This window comes from Cygnus atratus, chromosome 16, assembly GCF_013377495.2.
Source record: "Cygnus atratus isolate AKBS03 ecotype Queensland, Australia chromosome 16, CAtr_DNAZoo_HiC_assembly, whole genome shotgun sequence".
Taxonomy (NCBI): Eukaryota; Metazoa; Chordata; class Aves; order Anseriformes; family Anatidae; genus Cygnus; species Cygnus atratus.
Window position 1 is genome coordinate 15,494,405 of NC_066377.1, and position 9,254 is coordinate 15,503,658.

General features: G+C 59.1%; 1 protein-coding gene across 1 annotated transcript; it reads right to left on the reverse strand.

The window, feature by feature from the left end:
* Positions 1-552: 552 nt before the first annotated feature.
* Positions 553-8,348, reverse strand: TLDC2 (TBC/LysM-associated domain containing 2). Its single transcript, XM_050714088.1, has 8 exons — positions 8,179-8,348; positions 7,956-8,077; positions 3,051-3,238; positions 2,712-2,873; positions 1,712-1,864; positions 1,446-1,541; positions 779-852; positions 553-688 (listed from the first exon to the last, which is right to left on the reverse strand). Exons 1-8 carry the CDS (start codon positions 8,346-8,348, stop codon positions 553-555), a joined length of 1,101 nt encoding a protein of 366 aa, XP_050570045.1.
* Between the last annotated feature and the right edge of the window lie 906 nt (positions 8,349-9,254).

Here is a 9,254-nt window from a genome sequence, read left to right on the forward strand (position 1 = left end):
GGCTTGCACCCACTGCCTGAGCCATCAACCAGGATGTCTGTGCATGCATGTCTGCTTGTGCCGCTTTCTTTGTACAACTTTGTGGTGCTATTACTTGTCTTCATGACAGGGACAAGGCTTGGAGCATGGCTCTTCCCATTTATTGATGGTCAGCACCCTCTCACCCACCAGCCCTGGTGCCACCATCCCTATGGCAGCAGCCAGCAGGGCAGAGGCTGTCCCAGCTGCTTGGTCCTGCTGGCAGCACGCTGCCCTCAGAATTTGCTGTTTCATCTGGACTCGTGCCCTCTTGGGGAGGCTCTGCCCCCATCCCTGCCAGGCCAGGTCCTTGGGTGCTACAGGCAGAGGTAGCATGGCAGCAGCATTGTGGGGGCTGGCCTCCTGCAAGGGTCTGTCCCCTCGGCCTTCACTGGGCGTGTGTGATGCGGCCATTTGCAGGGCTGGGGAGCAGGAGGCAGGTGTGGCCTTCCCCAAGCACTGTCCTGGTGGGCGCTGGAGGCGACTGGCCCCGTGAGCCATCAGTTCAGGCTCTTCCCCTGGCACCGGTGTCCGTCAGGCCAGGCCCCACACCTCCAGGTCCTGAACGCAGAAATCCCCCCGCAGCGAGAGGCTCTCATTGTTGAAGGTCTCGCAGGGGTAGCTGCCCCCGTGGTGCAAGTCCCCGTCCAGCCACAGCCCAAACCTGCCACTGGAACATGCGGAGGCTGTGCTCAGCTGAGGCCCTCTCCTGCTGCCGGCCGCTCGGCCAGGGGAGCCTCTCAGCAGCTGGGACCCGTACCTGCCCCCGCCGACCATCAGCAAGTCCACATCTCCTTTCATGAAGAAGTTGTTCCTGCCCGTCCACCTGAACACCTGTGGGGACAGCAGTCAGGCCACCCTGTCCCTGTCCCTGTCCATGTCCCAGCTGGTAGGGCCGGGCCCTGCGCCTGTCAGTCACGGCTTCAAGGCTCAGAGCCTGGAGCCCTGCAAGGAATGGCTGCAGCCGCAGAGCCGGGCACCAGCCCCCAGCTGGTGGATTCGCTCCCTGCTCTCCCCAGGATCCTTCCCGGGCTACTGCAGGGTGGCTCAGGTCTGGGATGGGACAGTGCCCCCTGACATGTCCCCTGTGGGCCTGTCCCCACCAGCAGCCCTCGGAGCCCTTTCAGGGGACAGCTGCCTCTCACTGATGTCACCATCAGACATCAGCCCCCTCAGACACACAGACCACCCCCCCCTTCCTCCCGCCTCCCCCAGTTGCAATCCCACTGGCTGGGTCCTGGGGTATGGTGACCTGGTGGCTTTGTTCGTGGTTGACCAAGTGCGGCTGCATTACCCTGGCGCATCCCCTGGACCTTTCAACAGCACCTCAGGGTTCTTCCAGCAGGGACGGGCCATGGAGCATTGCTGGCCCCCCACCCTCAGGACCCCCCCCCCCTTTCCTCTGACCCCACAGCTGCAGCCCCCACCTTCAGCTCTGGGTAGAAAGAGAAGAGAAATGTTTCCCCTGTGCCGTAAAAGTCGTTGCTCATGTGAATGGTGGTAGCGAAGAACGCACCGAAGGCCTGGTAGGGGGAGAGAAGAGCAGATGCCAGTGCCGCAGGGTTGAGGCATGAACTGTGCCAGGGCTCTCTGGCACGACTCCATCCTGCGAGCAGCAGCGAGGACAGACCCAGGCCTGCGTGAAGCTGCTGTGGTGTGGGGGATGCTGTGGGGTGACCGGTTCCAGACGTACCTGTGCATCGGTGTCTCGGATGAGCAGCAGTGCAGGGGAGCTCGGCGGGCCGGCACGCCGGTACAGGGTTCTCAGGCTGAAGCCATCCCGTGCAGTGCAGTACAGCAGGCGCCAGGGCTGCTGCTGCAGCCGGGGGGGCAGGTGGGGCCCCAGCTAGGGTAGAGTGGGCTCAGAGGGGCTGTTGGGCTATCCCACCTCCCCTGCACCTCTGCCGCTCCCAGCTGTCTGCGGGGGGGGGGGGTGGGGCCAGCCTGGGCAGCAGCCTGTCTCTGCTCCCGCAGCACTCTCTGCAGAGCTCCTGCTCCCCCCCCCAGCCCCCAACCTCCCACGATGCACACCCCACCCCCAGCATCCTCCCCCCACCAAGCACCCTTCCCTTGAAGCATTTTCACCCATATTCATATGCCCAAGAGGTGTTCCCAAGCAGCCTCCCAAGACACCTCCTGGAGCATTCTTCCCCCAGGCGTCTTCCCAAAAGGTCCTCCTGAGCATCCTCCTGGGGCTCCCCAAGCATTGTCACCCTAAGCACCCTCGTGGGAAGCCAGAGAACCTGCCCAGGTACAAGCAGGAGACCAGGCAGCTGGCTCAGAGTGAGGTGTCCCACATCTCTGCCCTCTGGTAGGGTGTGGGGCCTGGCACCTCCAGGGCTGTCCCCCAGATGAACTGGGTCCTTGGGGAGCCGCAACCTGGCCAAGGCACGGCCACCTGTGCCTACCTTCCCCTCACCCGAGTCCATGCAGGGGATCTGGCAATGGGGGCCCTGTGCTGGGAACCCGTGTTGGGGCTCCCCAGTTTTGGTTCCCTCTTCTCTGGCAGTGCCAGCCCTGCAGCCCTGCTCACTGCCTCTGCTCCTCCAGGAGGAGCACTGGGCCTCGACCCGGGGCAGGGGGACCCGACTGTCCCTGGGGATGGGGACGGGGGGATGGCATCACCCATCCAACCTCACACTGGCACGACTGTGGCTTGGCAGCAGGGGGGAGCCGAGTGAAGGGCTCCTCACCTCCTTGGTCTCCCTGTCCCGCAGGATGCGGCTCGGTGTGCTCAGCACCAGACCACACGGCTCCTCCAGGGCCACGGCTGCAGCTGGGGCCCCCTCCCAGCCTGGCTGCCCCTCGCTGTCCGGCTCCACGCATCCCATGGGCAGGTCCTCGTCCTGGTCGGCCTGGGGGTGGAAAGAGGTGAGTGCCTCTCCCCCCCGCCCCCCGCCCCACGTCCCCCCACCCAGACCAGCAGCCTTGCCCCAGGGGAGCAGTGTCCCCAGAGTTGCCCCGCACAGGGGTCTCCCACCCTGTGCAGGCTCCAGGTGAAGAGGTCCCAAAGGCCTCTGCAGCCCCAGGACCCCGGCGTGGGTGCTTGGCTGGGCCCGCTCCCGACACTGCCGTGCTGTGCCGTGCCATGCCCTGGCACCCTGCCAGGCGGTGCCACCATTGCACGGAAGTTCAAGGGTGCAGGGTGCAGGTTGCCACCCAGGGAGGAGATGTGGAGGAGGAGAAAGAGGAAGAGGAGACAAGGAGAGGTTTCCACAGCCTCAGCTCAAACTCAGCCCCAGCAGAAGAGCTTGCAACGGTGAATCCCAGTTGTGCCCTCCCCTCCCCTGCCCACAGCAGGACCGGCCCCATGCATGGGGATGTTGAAGGGCCTTGGGCCAGGCGGCAGTCCCGGCCAGCCGTGGGATCAGGTTAGCTGTGGGCGCAGCCTGCACCCCTGCTCAAGGACAGGGGGGCAGTGGGGCAGAGCCAAGCACCTCCTCCAGCTTCCCCACGGGGGGGGACAGGCAGAAAACACCCCAGGGGACCAAAGGACAAGGGGGAAAGGCAGGGGCAGCCCCAGAGGGACCGGGGACCTGCTGGTGCTTAAATCACAGCAGGGCTGAAGGGCAGAACCCCAGTGTGCCCCATCTTCCCCTCACCTCCCCAGGGGCAACCCCACAAACGGCATCTGTCTGTCCGCCCGGCTGCACGCCCCGGCCCCGACGCTGCCAGCACGTGCCCCACGCCAGGCACCGCAGGGCCAGACCTACCAGGAGGTGGTAGCGGGCACGGAGCCCCCTCATCCTGGGTGCTCCTGGGGTGCTGGAAGCCGTGCTGCCAGGGACACCTCACTGCCACCCTGGGTTAATGTTCAAGCGCACTGGTGTGACGCAGGGATGGGCGTGGAGCCCCACAGCCTGGGTCATTGAGATGCGTCCCCTGCAGAGCTGGGCTGGGTGGGCAGGTGTCCGCCTCCACTTGTCACCGTGTGGCTGGTGGCTGTCACCCCCTCTGCACCCTGGCTTCCATGTGGGCTCAGCTGATCACCAACAGTGTGGGGAGCCCTTGTTTTTGGGATCAACAGGCAGGTCGCACTCCGTGTTGCTCTTTGCAACACGACTGTTGCAATAGTTGTTACCTGTCAACACCGAGCTCTGAGGCCAGCGCAGCCCTAGAGCGGCACAGGGCACGGCGCCTCGCTCGGGGCTGGGTGGCCTTGGGTCGTGTCCTGCAGCCAGGCAGCCAGGCGAGCTGGGGCTCTGGGCCTGCAGCAGGAGGGAAACCCCGGGCTGTGGTGTCCCCTGCCCCGGGCAGACGCTGCTGCAAAATTCGAGGGACTGTGGTGGTCCCACGGTGACCCTCTCCTGCAGCTGTCCCAACACCAGTGCTCCCAAACAGTTGTCACCAGGTGAGCCTCTAGGCCCAACCTTAAAATAACTTCCCTTTTATGCAGATATCAGACAGTAATTAAAGGTGGTTCCAGTGCGAGGCAGCACCCCACATGGTAGCACGATGGCTGCAACGGCCTGCTCCTGCCTTGCTGCATGTTGCCTGGTCCCCCAGCAGCTTTGGGAGGATTTTTGGGGGTCCTGCACCTTGGGAGGAACAACCCCAGGCAGCAGTACACCTTTCCGTGTCCCCAGAGCCCTCCAGGCAGCTCTTAGCATTCCCCAGAGCCCTCTTTCGCATACCTAAGTTTACTTTTTGGTGTGCCTTGGTGCTACCGGTCTCCTCTAACTGAATCAGCATTTCACAGAACCATAGGATGGTTTGGGTTGGAAGGACCTTAAAGACCATCCAGTTCCCACCCCTGCCCAAGGGACAGCTCCCACCAACCCAGGCTGCCCAAAGCCCAATCCAGCCTGGCCTTGAACACACCCAGGGATGGGGCATCCACAGCTTCTCTGGGCAACCTGTGCCAGTGCCTCACCACCCTCTGAGTAAAGAATTACTTACTTCTTACTTCTTAATCCTTACTTCTAATCTAAACCTACCCTCTTTTAGTTTAAAGCCATTACCCTTGTCCTATCGCTACACCCCTGACAAAGAGTCCCTCCCCAGCTTTCCTGCAGCCCCCTTAGGTCCTGGCAGGCTGCTGTGAGGTCTCCCCGGAGCCTTCTCTTCTCCAGGCTGAACAACCCCACCTCCCTCAGCCTGTCTTCGTAGGAGCTCCAGCCCTCTGATGATCCTCATGGCCCTCCTCTGGACTCACTTCTACAGGTCCATATAGAATCATAGAATCATTGAGGTTGGAAAAGACCTCCAAGATCATCTGGTCCAACCATCCCCCTACCACCAATGTCACCCACTAAACCATGTCCCTCAGCAGCAGGTCCAACCTTTCCTTGAACACCCCCAGGGACGGTGACACCACCACCTCCCTGGGCAACCCGTCCCAATGCCTGACTGCTCTTTCTGAGCAGAAATGTCTCCTCATTTCCCACCTGAACCTCCCCTGGTGCAGCTTAAGGCCATTCCCTCTGGTCCTATCGCTAGTTACCTGTGAGAAGAGGCCGACCCCCAGCTCCCCACACCTTCCTTTCTGGTACCTGTAGAGAGCAAGGAGGTCTGCCCTGAGCCTCCTCTTCTCCAGACCAAACACTCCCAGTTCCCTCAGCTGCTCCTTACAGGACTTGTGCTCCAGGCCCTTCACCAGCTTCGTAGCCCTTCTCTGGACACGTTCCAGGGCCTTGATGCCCTTCTTGTAGTGAGGGGCCCAAGGCTGAACACAGTACTCGAGGTGCAGCCTCACCGGAGCAGAGTACAGGGGGACGATCACCTCCCTGGCCCTGCTGGCTACACTATCCCTGATACAAGCCAGGATGCCGTTGGCCTTCTTGGCCACCTGGGCACATTGCCGGCTCATGTTGAGGCCAGCATCAGTCAGCACCCCCAGATCCTTTTCCTCTGCACAGCTTTCGAGCCACTCTGCCCCAAGCCTGTAGCGCTGCATGGGGTTGTTGTGGCCAAAGTGCAGGACCCGGCACTTAGCCATGTTGAACCTCATCCCCTTGGCCTCTGCCCATCGACCTTGGCCAGATCCCTACTGATTTTTTTCTCTGCACAGCTGACAACTTCCCTGTACTCTCCCCAAGTTTCCAGCCCCTTCTTCCACCGGACATAAACTCTCTTTTTCTTCCGGACGCTCAGCAGAAGTTCCCTGTTCAGCCACTCCAGTCTTCTTCCCTGCCAGCTCATCTTATGGCACACGGGGACAGCCTGCTCCTGAGCCTTTCAGACTTCCTTCTCGAGGAGCGTCCAGCCTTCCTGGACCCCTCTGCCCTTCAGGACTGGCTCCCAAGGGACACTCCCTACCAGTGTCCTGAACAATTCAAAGTCTGCCCTCTGGAGGTCCAAGGTAGCAGTTTTACTGACACCCTCCCCACTCCTGACTTCACCAAGAACAGAGAACTCTACCATTTTGTGGTCCCTCTGCCCAAGACAACTCCTTACCACCACATCTCCCACCAGTCCTTCTCTGTTCGTGAACAGCAGGTCTAGCGGGACACCCCTCTGGTAGGCTCACTAACCAGCTGAGTCAGGAAGCTGTCCTCCACGCATTCCAGGAACTTTCTAGGCTGCTTCCTCAGGGCTGTGTTGTATTTCCAGCACATGTCCGGGAAGTTGAAGTCTCCCATGAGAACAAGCGCTGACGATTGAGTGACTTCCGCCAGCTGCTTACGGAACGCCTCTTCTGCCACTTCATCTTGGTTTGGCAGTCTATTACAGACCCCCACCAGGATGTCCGCCTTGTTGGCCAACCCCGTGATCCTTAACCACAGGGACTCCACCTTATCATTCCCAACCCTGAGCTCAACAACATCAAAACACTCTCTAATATAGAGAGTCACATCACCTCTCCTCCTAAGTTGCCTGTCCCTTCTGAAGAGCTTGTAGCCATCCATTGCAGCACTCCAGTCGTGGGAGTGGTCCTACTACGTGTCAGTGTTGGCGACGAAGTTATAGCTTGCCTGCTGCACAATGGCTTCCACCTCCTCCTGTTTGTTGCCCATGCTGTGTGCATTGCTGTAGATGCACTTCAGTTGTGCCATTGCCCTCACCCCCAGCCCTGGGACACCTCCCCCAGCCTCACCTCTATCAAGCCTCATTGCATCTCCGTCCCCCTTCATACCTAGTTTAAAGCCCTCTCAATAAGCCCTGCCAGCTCCTGGGCTAGAATCTGTTTCCCTCTTTGAGACAGGTGGGACCCATTGACAACCATCAGGTCAGGTGCCGAGTAGAATTCCCCATGATCAAAAAAATCCAAAATTCCTGCAATGGCACCAGCCTCTCAGCCATGTATTGATCAGCTGGGCCTTCCAGGTCCGCTCAGTATCCCTCCCCATCACTGAAGGGGTACAGGAAAACACCACCTGAGCACCCGCTCCATCCAGTAACCACCCCAATCCCCTGAAGTCCCTTTTGATAGCCTTCAGGCTTCTCTCAGCGATTTCATTGCTGCTAGCCTGAATTTTATTGTATTACCCTAAGGGGTAATAATCAGAGGGCAAACAAGGTCAGGAAGTTTTCTGGCTATGTCCCTGACCCGGGCCCCAGGGAGGCAGCAGACTTCCCTGTGTGTAGGGTCCGGCTGACATAGGGGACCCTCTGTTCACCTCAGAAGGAAGCCGCCTACGACAATTACCCTCCTGTCCTTCTTGGTGGAGGCAGTCTTGAGGCGTGGAGTCGACTTCCTTGCCCTAGACAGCTTCCTGTGTAGACTTTCCCCGCACATCCTCACCATCCTGTCCCTAGAGCTCCAGGGCCTCAAACCCATTGTGTAAGGGCACCTGGGGAGGTGAGGTGGGTAGGGAGGGGGCTCGCCTGTGATGCTGAGCAGGGAACCTGTTTCCATTCCTTTCCTTCTCTCAGGTCCCCTCCCTCTGCCCGACAGCGACAGGGCAGGGGGTCCATCACTATTAGGGGTGTGTCACCCCGGTGCCTTTCTCTCAGGCATGGCAGGGAGTGACTCCACCAGTCTAACTCCTGCTCACACTCCCTGGTGGTCCTTAATCTCTCCACCTCCTCCTTGAGCTCTGCCACCAGGCTGATCAGATCCTCCACCTGCTCACACCTCATGCAGGCATTATCTCTGTCACCCGATTGGTCTTCTGGGCTGCAAGCACCCACATTTGCCGGCTCATGTTGAACTTCCCATCAACCAACACCCCCAGGTCCCTCTCCTCAGAGCTGCTCTCAATCCATTCTTCACCCAACCTGTAATTGTGCTTGGGATTGCCCCAGACCAGGTGCACGACCTTGCACTTGGCCTTGTTGAACTTCAGCAGGTTCACACGGGCCCTGATTAAGGATTTCCCCTTAAATCCTTGGGAGTATTTACCCTCCTTAAAGTGGCGTGGCAAGGCATCCTGGTCTCCTCCCTCCATGTACAACAGTAACACCAACCCTGGGATTCTCCCATAGCTCAGGTCACATCCTGAATGACAGGGGACAAATCCTGCTCCTCGCCCCTCTTGCTCAGCATAGAGCACACAAGAGTCATTTAAAACTTGCACAGTTTATTGTGCTCTTTGCCATGCCACACACATGGCAGCTGAGAGCAGCCCTGCCTGCACATCTCCCCGGCCCAGCGCTGCAGGATGGGGTGGGCTGAGCTGGACTCGCAGAAACGTCCCCTGGCAAAAGCGCTAATAGCAGTGCAATAAGGCAAAAGTTTTAATTGTAAAAAAAAAAAAAAAAAAAAAAAAAAAAAAAAAGGAAAAAGAAAGAAAGATTTGTTCATAAAACTGCCTGGGAAGGTTCTTGGCATGTTGCTCTCTCAATTCCTCTGTACCAGATGCAATTTGGTTTCTGTGCCAACAAACCACCAGCCCTTCAAATTTTTTCTTGGGATGAATGAGGCACAGTGGCTGCTTCCTGTCCCAACACCAGTGAGGCGGCTTCCAACACCGTCATTAATGATTCTCAGTGCCACATGCAACCAGCAGAGCCCAGTGTATTCCCTTTTGGTGGGTCACATTCATGGGGTGAGCAGCAGCAGAAGCTCTGAAGTGAAGAGGTCTGAACGCAGATAGGGGGAAGCAGTGAGGAAGCTAAGGGACAGTGTTTTAATGAGGCCCTCCACACACAGCCACAAGATACCATCACTCTGTGTGCAACAGGTAACGCTGGGGAGTGGCTATCCTATATTGTTAAGCTGCTGTGAAACACCAAGAGCCCAGCAACTCCACAACAGTAGTGTCTGAGGCTCCTTCAGAGTTTGGTCTGCGGCCTTAAAGGGGAGATTTTGACACCTCCTGGTCCCTAGCCCAGGCAGGCAGCTTGCCCATTCC

What these genes read in the sequence shown, in the direction of transcription:
- TLDC2 (XM_050714088.1), bottom strand. Translation starts at nt 8,348, where the DNA reads ATGGAGGGAGGAGACCAGGATGCCTTGCCACGCCACTTTAAGGAGGGT. An exon ending in ATTAAGGACCACCAGGGAGT is followed by an intron (nt 3,239 to 7,955) that starts GTGAGCAGGAGT and finishes GTTTGAGCTGAG; the next exon opens with GCTGTGGAAACCTCTCCTTG. An exon ending in CTTTCTACCCAGAGCTGAAG is followed by an intron (nt 853 to 1,445) that starts GTGGGGGCTGCA and finishes CTGTCCCCACAG; the next exon opens with GTGTTCAGGTGGACGGGCAG.